Source organism: Fukomys damarensis, unplaced genomic scaffold (genome assembly GCF_012274545.1).
Source record: "Fukomys damarensis isolate Sample0158 unplaced genomic scaffold, DMR_v1.0_HiC HiC_scaffold_22, whole genome shotgun sequence".
Classification (NCBI taxonomy): Eukaryota; Metazoa; Chordata; class Mammalia; order Rodentia; family Bathyergidae; genus Fukomys; species Fukomys damarensis.
This window is the reverse complement of record NW_022900934.1, coordinates 2,001,800-2,017,961: the sequence shown is the minus strand read 5'-3', so window position 1 is coordinate 2,017,961 and position 16,162 is coordinate 2,001,800. Positions and strand designations below refer to the sequence as shown.

The 16,162-nt window shown below is 54.7% G+C and overlaps 1 protein-coding gene across 1 annotated transcript in view; it reads left to right on the top strand.

The window, feature by feature from the left end:
• The window catches only part of Cdh4 (cadherin 4), a 162,571-nt gene that overhangs the window by 77,927 nt on the left and 68,482 nt on the right, over positions 1-16,162 (top strand). Inside the window, exon 4 of the mRNA XM_010637562.1 lies at positions 13,949-14,104. Within this exon, the coding sequence (XP_010635864.1) occupies positions 13,949-14,104 (156 nt within the window). The remainder of the gene's footprint in view (positions 1-13,948; positions 14,105-16,162) is intronic.

Here is a 16,162-nt window from a genome sequence, read left to right as displayed (position 1 = left end):
CCGCCGTGGCCTCCATGCTGCTGCGCCTGCTCCTGCCCTGACTTCCACTGCGGTCAGTGCTCAGTGGCAACACTGGAGTAGCCCTTCTGGAACAGACATCGCGCAGCATCCGCCCTGCTCAGGTGTCCGCAGTGGTGTTGTCCTTGGAAGGTCCGCCCCAGCTCTGCGTGACGTGGCCTCCGGAGCGCCCTCCTTATACTCCTCTCCTTCGGCTCTTTCCTTCCTCTTGCCTGCCACGCTGGCCACCTCGCTGCCTCCCCAGATTTTCTGGGAGACTCCTTGCCATCCCCTTGCTCCGTCTGGCTCTCGGCTCCCTTGTCACCTTCTCAGATGGGCTTCTGACAGTGCCCTTCTCTAACTGCCCGTCTGCACGGTGAGCGCCACCTGCCCTGCGTGCCAAGGGGTATATACAAGACAGAGCTAAGGCAGGGCGGCCTAGAGGAGGAGTCCGCAAGTGGTGACTCTATGTCCAGGGGCCAACGTCCCAGCATTTCGGCTGACTTTCTCAGATACTGTTCTTGGGTGAATCGTTACATAAACCCTCACTCCCAGCCTACTGAGCACACAGGCTACACTGGACCCTTCAATGTGTCGGTGCCTCGGGAAACCCACGTGGACGAGCGGAGCGGGTGTCCTCCCCGCCAAGCCACCACAGGGGCCCCACACACCTCCTTTCCCCTGCTCTTGGCCCAGAGGTCCTTGTAGTTCACAGGGGATGAGACTGAATCCGAGACTTCTAAGTTAAAAAAAGCAAAGTGGAGGCAAAAGTGCATAGCTCAGACCATTTATCTAAGAGGGATGGGGTGGTCTCACTCTGTATCTCCTCAAACACACAAACAAATGCTACCTGTGCGGAAGGAAGCACCCACGACAGGAGCCAGGTGAAGAAGCCAAGCTTTGCTGAACGTCCCTTGCTAGATTCGACTGTGGAAGGATTTTACAATGTTATTTTCAAAATTACCTTTACAAAAGCAAGCCCTGAAAGGCAAAAGCAAAAGAGAATCAATACATCTATCAAGTTGGTGATGTTACTACACAGGTGGGGATTAATTTAAGTGGCTTAAAAACCTAAAGACGTGATGATTTTGGTGCCTGTCCCTGGTGGAGCGTACTCTAAGACCAAAGGGGAAAAGTACAATCTGCTTTCAGGAACCACGTTGTTCCTGACAATATCAGCATTGTATTTTGAGGCCATTTTTCATGTGTGCATCTTATGGTATAAAATAAAGCAAATGAGCAAATATTGAGGGCTGGGGTTACTGGATTGGGAGAGAAGAGGCATAAAAGTAAAATCCGTGATGCTAAGTACCAATCTGCAGCCTTTGGTTTGGCTTGGGGTGTCAGTATGAACTCCTAAGATAGAGCATCGTTTTAAAATGCCTTTTGCAGCTGCAGCCACTATGCTAGAGGAATTAACGGACTGGTCCAGCAGTGCTGAGCACCCCAGGCCCCGGACTGTGGTCTCTAAAGAGCATTTCCTGCTTCCGTCAGGGTTTCTTGGAGAAATGCTACTCCCAGGGCTGTAGCAGGAACCTGGAACGGCTGTCACCCCGAAGCAAGTGAGCACTCAGATACCACGGGTCACACCGAGGGGACGTGCCAGCCTCCTGAAAGTACACCCGTGGGCCGAGTGTGGCTGTCTCAGTGTCACAATTTCAACAGACCTGGTCAGTTAGATCTATTACCTCAGTATCTCAAAATATGAATTAATCTTGGGTCATTATCTAAGTATCTATAAAAAATAATTATTTTGATAACTGAAAAATAAAAGAAGTAAGCATTTTCTTGGCTCTGACCTTCCTAGATGTCTATCTCAGGTAACGTGTGGGCGAGTTGTGCTTTACGGAAGTGTTACATCCATCTAAACGTGAAGAAGTCGCCATGAAACATTCCTGTTCTGTAGTCCTTGATGAAACGATGGACCCAGACAATGACGCTCCGTGTCTGCTGACCCCCAAAAGCAGTAAATAAAAGGAGACCGAGAGAAGCCAGACCATACTGCTTCCCTCAGCAGTGACCTCCTCTCGCCATCCGTGAAGCGTTTGCCTCCCCCAACACACTAGAGCCCAGCCTGGCTCCGAAACCTCACCGCCACTTCAGGGGCACGGAGGAGTGGGAGACAGGTCCGACACACCACAGGGGAGGCCCGCAGGACCAGGCCTGGGGAGACACCACAGGAGCAGGGACCCAGTTTCTTCAGCCCACCAGTTGTGATCAAACAGAAAAGGCAAGAGGAGTGCTGGACCCGAGGAGGCCTGAGAACGACCCAGCCTCTCCTCGGAGTTACAGAGTTACGGGGGGTGGAGGGAGGGCTGCTTCCGGACAGGCGCCCTCTGCTGCTGGCCCTGATATCCGTCTCCTGTGGGCTGGGTGGGCCCTAACTCCTGCACCTCCCAAGGGTGTGGCCTCCCCCTGCGCTTGGCCTCTCTAAGCCCTGTTTCCTTGCCTGTAGGCTGGGAAGGGTGATCCTACCTGCCCAGAGGCGCAGAGAGATCATAGGAGCGCAGTGAGCGGTGAGTCCACGGGTGCAGGGAGGTGTTTGGTGTTCGCTGTTGCCACTGACGACAGTAGGCTGTCACTACCACAGCCCCTCACTCCGCCGTGACCTCCTCTCTGTCACCTCTACTGTCACCACCACCGTCACCACCACCGTCACCTCTATCCCAGCACCATCCTGACCGCTGTCACCAGCCCCACCCAGCACCACACCCCTTCAGGAGAGAGTGGATCTGGGCAGTTTGGGGGCCCAAGAACAGACATGCTGATTCGCGAAGGTGGATTTTCTTCAACTGCGTGGGAATTGGAGCAGCGATGGGAATGAAGAAAATGTGCAGTGTCCGGGCAGCTGCCTTCCTGGGTCCTGCCCATCTGCCCAGCCGTCCCCTTCCACCAGGCCGGTGCAGTCCGTGCACCTCAGGCAGTCCAGTGCTTCGCTGGCCCTTTCCTGTGCTCTCCTATCTCAGAAAGAGCCAGAATCACTCACCAGTCAGCTGGCAGCAGGCCTGGGCAGGAGGGCTCCCGCATGCGGATGTACAGCTCTCTGCATGGCGAACAGCACAGTGGACTGTAGTCAGGGAAGCTGTTACCGAAGCCTGGCCCATGACCTCCGGGTGGCCATGGTGCCATCACAAGACCTCCCAATAGGCCTAGCAGGAGGTGAAGGTAGCAGCAGTGCCCTCGCTCTCAGAGGCTTCAGCGGCCTCAGGAAAAGAGCCCTAGCAGCGTCTGTGGAGAGGAGCCCTCCCCAGGCAGCGCACTGCCAGCTCCCACAAGAGCTGGGCTCCCCCTGCGATGGCCAGCCCCCTCCCTCCAGGAGCCCAGAGCCTGACCCACCAGCCCAAAGCCTCCCTGCACCACAAAATCACTTCCCCCGAAACAGGGCACAAAGAACAGGAAGAAATACAAGAGGACAAGTTCAGATGAACAAGCAGCTGCCAGGAGATGCATTGCTGAAGCCCACCACCCATGCTTCCAGCTCGGGCACGGAAGGCCACACAGAGGGCCACGGCTCCCTCTCGGCCCTGGGTTTCCTGAGAGCAGAGGCCAGGCAGTGTGCATGGCTGAGGTCTGCTGTATTTGTGTTGTCATTCTCGGTGGGGGGCAAGAGACAATGGGGTAAGTCCCCACCGAGGAGATGGTGGGGCTTCAGAAGCACCTGCCTAGGGAGTGAGCCTTCCTTGGCCGCTGTGACCCATGGTGGAAGGGGCCAGGGCTAGGCCCATCCTCCCCTGCAGACTGAGCCTGGGAAAGATGGGGTGCGGTGCCAAGCCAGGGCTTCTCCGCCCAGGGCGACACTGGACCCTCCAGAGTGCTCAGGAGATCGTGCAGAGAGTGACCCAGTGTAGACCGTCGGTGCTGAGGCTGAGGGAGTCTTAGTAGGAAAGGTTTCCAAGATGCTCAGGACTACTCCAGGGGCAGAGGCAGGCGACTTCTTCTTGCCTTGAATCTGGAGCCGGAGTCCCGTGTCTCAGAGCTGGGAAGAAGAGGTCGGGAACTCCAGAGATGGGGGCTGATGTGCAGGGGTTCGGTGGAGGAGCCCGGAGCGTCTCGGCCCATGGCAGACGTTCCCTGAGCACCTATGTACTGCACTGAGTCGCATGGAGTTGCAGCCTGGCAGGCAGGGCCTGGGCTGCACACACAGTAGAGATCTGTGCCGCTGTAGCCCAAGCAGGGGCAGTATCAGGTGCAGCCTGGGCTGCAGCCCATGCTCAGTGCTTGTAGTTGGAGTCCAAGGGACCCAGGCCACCTCCCCCGCCATGTCCTGGGGCCCCTGCATTTGCACTTGGACTGGGAGTCTTCCGGGTGATGGTCTCCACCAGCCACCCTCTTTTATGCTTATTATTGTGATAAAACACACACAATTTAAAATTCGTCCTTGGGACATTTGATACATTCAGTGTGCTGCAACCGCTGCCTCTGTCTCGTGCGGAGCATTGTAACAGCCCCCAAAGGAAACCCTGGACCCTTCAGGCAGTCAGACCCCTTTCCACCTCCCCAAGCCCCTGGAAGCCATTAATGTGCTTTCTGTCTCTGGACTTGCCTGTTCTGGGTGTTGCATAGAAATGTAGGCATAGGCTGTGTGGCCTCTGTGTATGGCTTCTTCTACTTCACATGTGGTATTGCCAGTGCATTGTTCCTTTCTATGGCCAAGTAATATTCCATGGTGGGCTGGGCCACATTTCACTGGTGAACACCTGGGTTGCTTCTCCTTGTAGGCTGAGTGGTACTGCTGTGCACATCGTGCACAAGTGTGGCGCTAGGTGTTGGCTGCTCTTTTGGGTGTGTGCTAGAGGTGGAATTGCCCGACTGCCATGGGCAGGAGTCATTCATAGTACGGCTTCTCTGGGGCTTGGCCGTTGGTGTAGGGATAGGAGGGACCTGGCGAGCTTCATCTGGAGAGGTCGCTTCCCACTGAGGCAGGGGACGTGGGGGTCAGAGCAGGGCCACTGGGGCAGCACCTCTGGGTTGGGATCCCCGCTCAAGTGCTTGTGTGCTGTGATCCTAGGCAAGTCACTCAACCTCTTTGTCCCTCAGTTTTCCCATCTGCAGTACTAGAAAAGCTGCGTGTGTGTGGCGCTGCCTTGCAGAGTAGTAGGGAGTAAATGGGTTCATGTATGTAATGTGCCTAGGACGAAAGTGTCCCCTGTCCCTAGATCTACTGCTCTGCTGCTGACTCTGTGCTGTTTCTCTTAGCGTCACCGTCAGCCTCATTCTACTGCTGGGGTTGCTTTGCTGCTCGGGTACAACCATGGAAGTGTGAGGGAGGAGAAGGGCCAGTAGCTGTGGGTGTGAGCGTGGTTGAACCATGATCCAGCCAGGCCTAAGCCCACACCATTCCTGGAGAGGAGCCCATGTGTTACCTTTGTGCTTGAGCCAGTTCGAGTGAGATTCCCAGCACTTCTGTGGACAGAGTCCGGGTGCCCTGCGGAGCGGGATGAATGAAACCCCATTCCTGTGGCCTGGAGCCTCCAGTCTGGTGTTTAAGGACCCCCGTGTCCCTGTCACCCTCCTCTGGTTCACAGGACACTCTCCGAGTGTCTTCCTGTGTGCTGGGCTCTTGGGGAGATTAAACACAGCACCTGACGCCGACCCTGCCGAGACCACTCTCAGCCTCTTCAGTGATACCGTGGAGTACTCGGTCCAACAGGGCTTTAACCACGCCCTGGTGGACTGGCAAATCTCGGGACCAACCCTCCTGTTGACAAGCTCAGTACTCAGGCAGCACTGCTAACAAAGCACAGGACTCAGCACCCACTATTACACATGGTTAGAACTTAATGCCCATCGTGGCCCTTGGCCTTGTTACCGACCAGGTGTGGATCCTCCTGCCTGAACTGGAAGTTATGTAGAGCCTCTGTGTCATCTCTCATACTCTTGACAGTCACTCTGCAAGGTGGCTGTAAGAATCCCACTTCTAGGCAAGGACAATAAACTGAGTTTCTCAAGGTGAAGAGCTAGTGGGAGGGGAGCCCCCATCTCTTCCCGTGGCCCTCTCAGGATGGACAAGATGGTCAGAGAGAGGGAGACTTTCATTCTGACAGGATTCTCTCCCATTGGTGAGTCACAGCAGGGGAAGCCGTGGACCACCCCTGTCCCCCGAAGGCACCTCCACCAGGTCCTAGGGAGGCTGAGGGCAGCGGCTGGCCTGGGCGGAACCCTAGCCCATGGTTGCCCACCAGTACAGCCTCCCAGCCTCAAGGCCCAGTGTACACACCAGGGCACGGACTCCCGTGGCATGGTGCTGAGGCCATACTTTTCCTCCTGTCCCTCACCCAGGCTCTTCCCGACCCATCACGCCTGTAAGAGTCCCCATCACCACCCCTGCTCAGGGTGACCGCACCCCACGACACAGGGACGCAGAGTCAGGGTGGGCCTTCCTGGGGTGGCCCCACAGTGACGTGGCCTGCACTGAGGGCTCCTGAGACAGGATCAGGCCAGGTCAAGCTTAGACTTGCCACAGCAAAAACCTCCATCTGGCCCAAGCGAAAAGAAACAGGACAGAAGGGTGCTGCTTTCAGACTCACGGGAGATCTGACCATTAGGTAACTCGGGCTCTGATTCCTAACAGGGACAAAGCACCAGCCTAGAGGGGCCCAGACACCCTACCCTGACTCAGTGTTGACGAGAGCCGTGTTGGAAGAAAGAGCTGATTGGCAAAGCTGGGTCACAAGCTGCCCATTGGCTGGGGGCAGGGTGGGCACCTTGACTGTCTGCCCAAAACCACTCCCAGTGGGCGATGACGGCCCCCGCAGGAGGAGATTAATCCACTGCTACCAGTGAGGCCAAGCACAGGTGCAGCTGCCCACACAGCCCCACGGCCAGCAATAAAGTCTGCAGCAATCCCACACCAGAAATTAAGCACAGCCTCGATTTGTTAATTTGGTACAACCTGAAGGGCATTTTGGGGAAGGAGCTAATTCACTATTCCCCACCAGGCAGATTTTGTGAGAACGTATTCATGGCTCTCATTAGTATTCATATGACTTTGAGGGTTTTTTTCCATGATATATAAAACTCAAAGTAATTGTGAACCGTAATGTATGATGGTGTCGATGTTACACAACAAATGCCTTTTCAGATCCCATTCTGGGTTTTTCTGCTCATTAAAAGAACCTAATTGAAAATAATTGGAGGCTAAATTTTGTCATGCATGGAAAATATTTCATAAAATGCAAAAAATACAAACATCTTCAAGCCTCTTCAAGTAATGTTCGAGAATCAAGGAAGAGTTGGGGGAAGAGGAGTAAGATAACTTAGGCGGCCCCAAGTTCGTTCCATTAATTTCACGAGAACGGTTTCGACATCGCCAAATCTTGCTACTTGTCCAGCGCTGTGCATGGAAAAGGGCTTTTCAGCTAAGCTGCACAGCTCGTGTCTCACACGGGACAGGGTGACAATTTCCAGTCACTTCCCAAAGCAGTGGAAGCGAAGCTGCACCCAGAAACGGAGGTCAGGTCATAGTAACTAACACACGGAGTTCGGCGAGGGCCTGCACACCCCCAGAGGCGTATTTATGTGGCTGGCTGGAGTGAGACTACCAGGTGCGGTCTCTGGTGGACAGCGGAGCGGCCCTGGGGAGACCTAACCCTGGCCTGGGCCTCCTCTGTGCCTGCAGGCTCCCCAGGGAGGCAGTGTGAGGTTGCAGGTGGCTCCTGAAGCAGAACCAGGAGACAACTCTGTGCGTGATCTGGTGACACCTTCGACCTCAGCCTTGCCTCAGTGTCTCCTTCCTTGATAGCTGGGCTGGCACTCTGAGATTTCTTCTTTAATGGCCCCTAAAGAACGCCCAGGGAGGCGGAGGTCCTCGGCCCTCTCCCCTTCACAGTGGACCCCTCTGCTGGCATCACATGCACTGCCCAGCTCCCCAGGCCTGGTAAGGCCACAGGAAGCCAGGAAGCCATGATCCCGCAAGAGGGCCCAAGACGGGTACAGAAGAGCAGGATGAGCATGGGCTCCCTCCGTCCTCCCTCTCCCTGGGCTCTGGTCATCTGCTGGGGGCCGGGTGTGCCTGCCCCTCGCCATCTGTCCACCTCTCCTCTCCCCTCCATTGCCAGTGCATTTCTTTCATCATTCGTGAGCTGACTGTTCAGCCTCCTGATGCCCCTCTCTGCATCAGTACTCTGAGTCTCAGGTGGGGTGGACCCTTCTCCCTCTACCTTCCCACTGCCCCATCCGCCCGTTTCCTCATCCTCCAGGCCTGAGGGACTAATGCTCCTCCAGAAAGCTCCCCTCGGGGCTCACAAAGCCGTGGCTTCCCCACAGTAGTGGTGGTAACGGGGCCAGGTGCTCATCCAGTTGTCACCCGGCGCCTACTGGAGGCACAGTGCCAGGCTGGACACCACTCGGGGAGACAGGCCGTCCCACTGTGACCCTGGGGTCCATTGGCAGAAATCGCCAGTGCTCAGAAATCATGGGAAGGTGGGAGGAGGGCGGGAGGGAGCCGTCTGGGCAAGACAGGAGAGGAGGCACACAAACCTGAGTGAAGAACCCTGGTTTCCCCTCTGCATCAGAAAAAGGAAGTTCAGGCACCAAGAGCCATCAACAGAGTGGGGAAGCCACTGGAAGCTGCCCATGCATTTAGGTGAAATTGCACTCTTGCCTCTGGGCTCCAATGACCATACGGTTTTAAAAGAAAATCGCCTCTCTAGGTCGGCTGTAGTCATGGCCAGGTGTAAATCTGCTGCCTGCTCTGGGGGCATGGGGCCAGGTGGGACGCGCAAGGCATCACAACTCAGAGCTCAGTGGGTGGAGAAAGGAGAGCTGCTACGGGGAACACAAAACTCCCAACAGGTAAAGAACATGAGAGAGTGCGGTATGTTTTCTGTGGAAATCCTGGGTTAAATACGGTACAAGGAGAAAGCGCTGAAACACTTCACTCAAGAATTACGTCCTGGTTACAAAAAAAGAAAAAGAATTACATCCTGGTGAAAGAACTTCATCCTGAGGATTTTAAAGGCATCTTTTTAAATTCCAGGACAGGAACCGAGGGAGGCATATTAATGGCGACACCGTTAACTGTACAACAGCCCGCTCTTTCTGGAGGCCGGTGCAGAAGGAGGGAGACTGGTGGTGTGTCACTGAGTGTATGTGCATCTCTGTGCGGCTTTATGGATTGTGTGTCTCCATGTTGTGTGTGTGTATAAGGATTGCCTATTTGTGAATGCTTGTGTGTTGTATTTGGTGTGTGTGTGTGGTCCCTCTGGTGTCTGCCCCATGTAGAACTGCGACGGTCACTTGGGGAGACAGAGGGTAGTGGCCGAGGCTGGGCTGAGTCCTCCTGATGCCCCTCCGAGCCCTGGGCCCAACGCAGTGCACAGCGCATGGACCGAGGGGGGCATCTATGCATCCAAGACACGGAACACTGGGGCAGAGGGTCCTCTATGGATGGGGGTCTCTGCCTCTCCTAAAGTCAGGCTCCTCTTCTGGACCCCAGCCATGCTTCCCGCCCCACAGCCTCCTGCTTTGGACACCTGGGGAATACCAGACCTGGGGTGCACAGCCGGAAACCACACGCGGCGACTTTGCTCCAGCTTCAAGTTCGTTCGAAATTAGGCGAACACCCCTCCATTGGGAGGTGCTGCTAGGGTCCTCCTTCCCTGCAGCCCTTCCTTCCCCGGACAGAGCGGGCCGTACAGGCAGGAGTCCCCGGGCGAGCACAGTCACAGCCACCATAAGTTATGGTAATGTAGACATCACTTTAAACCAACCTTTTACCATCTGCTCTGTCCTTTAATAACAAATGCAAAGAGCATAATTCTCCGTGGCATCATAAAGCGGGAAGTGTGATGAAAATGACTGTCTGTGTGCTTTATTCATGGCCCTATCGTATGCTTCTGAGATGTTTTTCTCATTTTCCAGGCACAAATCAAGGGGAAAACTGCTCTCCCCTGATCTGGTGAATTCATTCGCTCAGTATTTCTTCTTAACATGGTAAACTGTGGGAGAACTCAGAGCATTTTGAGAGCCCTGCAAAGGGCCTCCAGACACAGCAGCCCAGTGCCTGCTGTATTTCAGAAGGCACCATTGAATGGCCCCAAAGAATTAAGCAAATGCTGCCCAATGGTCAAAATGTAATGAGATTTCTTTGCAAAAGAAAGTTATCTTGAAGTATGTGGTGGGTTCTTTTCAGTAGCTCTTGATTAAATCTCCCTGTGGAACATGGGCAGCATGGCCAGAAGGCCACAGCAATGCCAGCACTGTCAGGGACACTGCTGCCATCTAGGAGGACTGCCCTGTGGGTGCTGAGATCCAGTGCAACTTGGCAAGCATCATTCGAAGCCCTACTGTGTGCTCCAAGTGCCCAGTCCTGCCTCACAGTCACAGCGTGTCCAGCACAGCAGCCCGCGGAGACGCCTGACTTTCAGCCAACACTGACTTCCCTCCCCTCCTCAGTGTGGTCTCTGGCCCTTCGCCCAGCACCAGGGAATAGTCCAGGCACAGGTGACAGGGACAAGAGCTAGCATCCTCTGATCTAGACTTCACCCTGTGTGCCTTGTCCTCCAACCTTGGTAAAATCCCTGCAGATGGAGAAGAGAAGGGTCTCGCCCACACGAGGGCACCAGGGAGAATGCCCTGCCTCAGCCGGGGTGGCCCTGAGCTACGTACGGCCTCCCCTGAAGGAGGGGCAGTTCGGACTCAACTGGAGCCTTTTCCTGCAATGCCCAGGATAGCCACTCACCAAGCCCAGATGGTCACCAGCACCACCCCAGAAAGAACAGTGGCCGTGCAGATGGGCGCAGCAAAGCGCGGATGTCCCTAGCTGCCTAGGGCCCAGGCCCCCGCCCTTCTCTGGTCACATACGCTGAAGCTTTTTTTGTGTGTGCTGTTCAGGGCGATCTGAGAAGAGCCCGCCGGGTCGTGCAGTCAGGAAGTGTGTTAGAGGGCCTGGAAGCAAAACGGTTCTCACAGACCGTGTGTGCACAAGTGTGTGCCCGTGTGTGTGTGCATGCACAACGTGTGGATGCGCCCACAGTCCTGCCAGCACGAGCAGCCCCCAGGTCGCTGCTGACCTATGCAGTACCAGTGTAATACAACCCTCACCTCCTTCTCACTAGTGGGCAAGGACTTGCGTTTCCTGGAGCAGTGGCTGGACTTGGGGTGCTGACCACCTTGCTCATGACCCTAGTGGGAACAGCTCTGGTACAGCCTCGGTAAATGCTGGTTTACAGAAGATGTTCCGTCAGGCCGAATCTTCTAAGAATTGGGGTTTTTCTGGGGCATGGCTTGTGGCTTGGGGTATAAATGAACCTGGAAGGGATGCTCATCATCAAACTTCTTTCCAGCTGCCATTGCGGCTCTTACACTCATTACTGCACTACAGAAGTGAGTCACCCAGCGAGAAGCCCTCGAACTCTGATGTGAACCCTCTGCCGGCGCGATGGGGGCTCCAGCTCGTCCCTCACCGCCCTCTGGCATCTCGTGTTGTCTCCTAGGTACTCAAGCTTGTGAGACTAAACAAGCGCTGAGTCTGTGCCCTCTGCCCTAGGAAGGTCTCCAGTCACTCCTAGGCCAGCTGCAGCCCCAGCACCCTTCGAGGGGACTTCCTGCAGGAGGGTGGGCCCCTCAGTGTCCCTTGCTCAAGTAAGAAATTTCACATTTTCTCAAAGCATGATCAGTTTAGCTGAGACTTTTCAACACAGTTGAAACAGCCCAACATAAAAAATAGGATATGAAAAAGTGTTACTGTTTTCTCTCAAATTTACTGAGTGTGCAGGTGTTTTCTTGAGGAAGGGCCCCAGCGTGGCTCTTGCATCTTTCAGGTACCCGTGGTCCTGTTCTCAGAGCCATGGTGGCTGTGTCCGCCTTACCGATCACCTAGTGCTTCTGTGCCTTTCCCTTCCTCCCCGACACTGAGCCCTTCCTTCCCCGCCTGCTGTGATTCTGTTTGAACGATGCACAGATCTGAGCTCGGGCGTTTGCTGCGTAGCAATCTCAGGCTTCGCTATATAATAATCTTACTGTTACGTCACTGAGTGGAATAAGTATTTTTAAATAGCCTCTAAAATCGGTTTTGATTCCTTTTTGACCCAGTGATTATTTCAGAACATTTTTTTAAATTTCTAAAGGTCCGTTAAAAAAAAGTTTCTATCGTTAAATTTTAATTTTACTGTTCCATAAAAGGTCTTGGTCATTTTCGCTTTGTGGAATTCTTTAGAGCTTTTCGCAGTGGCCCACTGTATTCATCAGCTTTCCATTGCTGGAGAAAGCCCTGAGGTACACAGCTTAAAGGAGGAAAGGGCTTATTTTGGCTCGTGTTTTCAGAAGTTCTAGTCTGCAGTCCGCTGGCTTAAAGACAGAAAGAACATCGGAGTAGAAGGTGCAGCTGAAGAAACCTGCTCAGCTTAGGGCAGTCAGGAAGCAGAGAGGTGGGGAGAGCCAGAGAGGAGGGACCCAGACACCCAGAAGTTTGTTTTACTAATCTCCTAGGTGTCTCTCCAGGCAGTCAAATCAACAAGATTAACCATCACATCCGCTTTATTGTAAAATGTTGCCATGGTCCTATGAGCCTTGTTTTCGTTTTATGTCAGATTTTCTAAAGATTTTATCAAAACTGAATGCGAATCTGCGGACTCCACCTTACCGGTTATTTCTTCCGTTCTCTGTGGCCTTTTCTCCACTTCCCTAAGGGAGCCCTTGCCCTGAGAAGAGCTCGCTGTCCCTCCAGGGGTGGGTGACTGTGTTTCCTTTGATGTCCCTTTCTTGTCAGGAGACATTTTGCTGCAACTCGTGAGAGACATGCATTGTATTTTTAATTCTACTGTTATCCTTTCGGTTTCTGGAAGACTTCTCTTTAGCTAATGATCTGGTCAAACATAAAATGACCCCACTCCAGATAAAATGCAGACTCTGCCTGTCTGTGCTGTCTCCATTTCTTCCTCCCTTCTGAGGCTGGGCTAGCTTACTTTGGATGTGCAGCCAGATAACCACCATTAAATTGTTTCTCGACACTACACAGCCTCTCTTGGAGAAATATTTTATTTTATTTTTTAATTGAGTTTATTGGTACATTCTAGGTAGACAGTACAGTTATATTCATCATTGGGATCTTGTACCTTTACATGACAGGTCTTGGTTCTCATTTTTTCCCCTATCCATTTTTTCATTTTCTCATATTTTTTTCTTTTCCTTTATTCCCTTTCCCCTACCCTTCCCACTTTCCCTACACCGTTAGCCCTTTTCTTCCTGTTTCACATGGTCAATTATCTCATTAGGATCTTGTGTACTATTATATTTTTTCACAGCACAGAAACTATTCGGGATTTACACGTGTGACTTATTTATTTCACTTAGGAGTATATCCTAAATATGTATCCATTTTCCTATGCATGAATCTAATTTCTTGGAGAAATATTTAATGTTTGCATGTAGCTCCATGATCCTGTTGACCCTGACTGTAGCACTAAATTCTGGGTCTAAGTACTGGTCTCGGTCATCCTGTCAATGCCCCAGGGTCTCTGTCAAGGAGGGAAGGAGGTGGGCTGGGTTCACCAACTTTGCGCATTCAGAGACCTCTGTACCTTCGTATAGGGCGAGCACTTGGCTGATGGCTTGGACCCTCAGAATTCTGAGGAGGCTGCTGTTTCTCGCCCTTGTCTCTGCCCCGCTTTGATGCAGAGCAGCAAGTGTTCGGCCTTGGCCCTCTAGAGCACACTGCGTCCTGTTCGGCCATGTCGCGGATCTCTGCCAGCATCCACGCGCCCTCCATAGACACTGAATTTGAAAGGTGGTACCTGTACCTCTCAGTGACCGGTGGGCACCTGGACCTGTCGTGGGCGGCACGTGGTAAAGCCCTGACCACTGAATGCCCTTCTGGTTCCCAGGGTGGATGGATTAGCTGTGGTCCCCAGCGCGCCTCAAAAACAGACACTGCGAGACACCAGAGGGAGGGCTGGACATGCTGGCCTCACCCTGCTGCAGGCTGACTTCTCCCTTCCGTCCTTCCTTCTAGATCCGGTCTGACAAAGACAACGACATCCCCATCCGGTACAGCATCACAGGCGTGGGCGCTGACCAGCCGCCCATGGAGGTCTTCAGCATCGACTCCATGTCTGGCCGCATGTACGTCACACGGCCCATGGACCGGGAGGAGCGGGCCTCTTACCACGTGAGTATCGGGCTGGAGGGCAGTGGTGAGCCTCAGGAGATGACCCAGGCCCAGCCTAGCTCAGAACTTCCTGTCTGGCTGGTTACAGTGCGGGGCTGGGCACCACCCAGGGTCCAGCTCCTTCCCGGAAGGGGCACTGTCTGTCAGGCCCCCGTCCATGAGGCCTCCTGCTGCTCCCGTCTTGGCTGGGGGCCAAGGATCCCATGCACTTTCAGACCCTCCTGTCCAGCTCCGCCCCGAGGTCATTCCCTCCCTCCCCAGCTCTGGGATCTGCACTGGCCCCACCCAGCCTGAGTGTCCCAGGTATGAGCCCTGGGCAAGGCTCTCGGCCTCTCCCGACCCAGGTCCCCCCACCAGACGAGGTGCAGCTGCCCCCACACCCTGCTCTGAGGATGGGCTGTGTTGATGTGTGGTGAGGCCACCCCATGTGTCTGTGGTGAACGTCACCATGTTGACCTCTAGCTCCTCCCACTTGGGAACAGAGATGGAATTTGCAGCTTCTGCCTGTGCTGTAATTGCTCTGACTTTCCTTCCTTCTGCCCGTGGCACAGGTTGTAGCCTGACCTGCTGCTTCTCATGTCTACTTGCCATGCGTTTGGAATTTACTGTCCATCTCTCGCCAGACGGAGGCTCTGTGTTCACAGGCCACCGTCGGGGTTGCCCACACTGTGCCCCCAAAGACAGAGCCTGGGCCAGGAGATGCTCCCTGTTTGCAGAAGGGACAGAGTTGATGGGAGGAGGTTGATGCTGTCACAGCCGAGAGGCCTTCCCAACTGACCCTGCGCCATCAGAAGCAGGATGCTTGGCTGAAAGGACCGGGGAGCCCCCCTCAGGCTAGTTCCTTCAGAACCACAAAGATTTCCTCCCGCAGACTGGCTGCCCAGGCCCCAGGAGGCTTCAGTCTCCAGCTCACACGGACTAGGAGCTGCTGCGTACCCCGCGGCATCTGCCAGCAAGCGAGGATGCGGGTCTGACGCGAGCCAGGCTCACGGCACCCGGCATCTGCTCCCTGTCCACTGGGCTCAGGCATCCTCCTCCACGGCAACTTCCAAGGAAACCTTGCCCAAACTTCTCGACTCTTCCCGCTTGCCTACCTGCTCACTTATCCACTTATATAGACATGCGTATGCACAGAGGTTCATGCTTACATCCACATCCGCCCACCCACCACCCATTCGCACACCTACCACCGTCCACCCTCCCCCACCCGCTCAGGGTTCACACCTTGAGCACTCCCAGTGTGCCAGGCCTGCGTTAGGTGCTCAGCAGGTGGAGGCGAATGGATCCCACCTGGGCCCACCTTAGGGAGCTTGGACACTGCTGGGACAAGCAGTTCTGGAGTCCTGAGCAAGGCTGCTCCCGTTTCTCCAGCAGTGATGCAGATGCCTGGACATCCCCCAGGGGCCACGATGGCAGCAGCTCCTTGACTGTCTCAGACAGTGGAGGCCAGGGTCAGGGAGAGATGTGAGAAGCAGATTCTCTTGTTAGCTGGGTAGAGAGAGAGATTTCCCTGGGGAGCCGGAATATATAAGGATTGGCGCCGTGTCCTTTTCGAGCAAGAACGATGGCCTTGTTCACAGGCTGAGGAACGCGGAGGGCAGTGATGTGGACGCACAGCCCTCATTGTTGGGATTGCCAAGTTGTTTCAGGCCAAGGCAGAGGCCTGGAGACCTCCAGACAGGCTTGGCTGTGACAGCAGCTTGAGGGCTGCCCCAGCTCTCAGGCCCACTCTGAAGTCCAGGTCACCCTAGAAAAAGGGGCGCACTTTTCCTGCATCCATTCTCACGCCCCACTCTTACGAGGACCTGTGCACTTGGGGCTGCTCTGTCCTGTCCCCCAGCCCCTGCTGCTCCCTCCCTCCTCCCCTTCCCCTTCCTCCTCTTCCCCACCCCTCCCTGCTCCCCACCCTCCCTCATGCACCATCGCCTCCAGAAAGTATTCTTGGGGGGCTCAGCCAGCCACCAAGGCCTGTTAGCTGTTTACAGAGGGGTAAGAGGAGAGAGGGAGACGGCCCCACTGTGCCGACCACCCAGTGCCTCCTGCCAGCGCCCTCCGGGA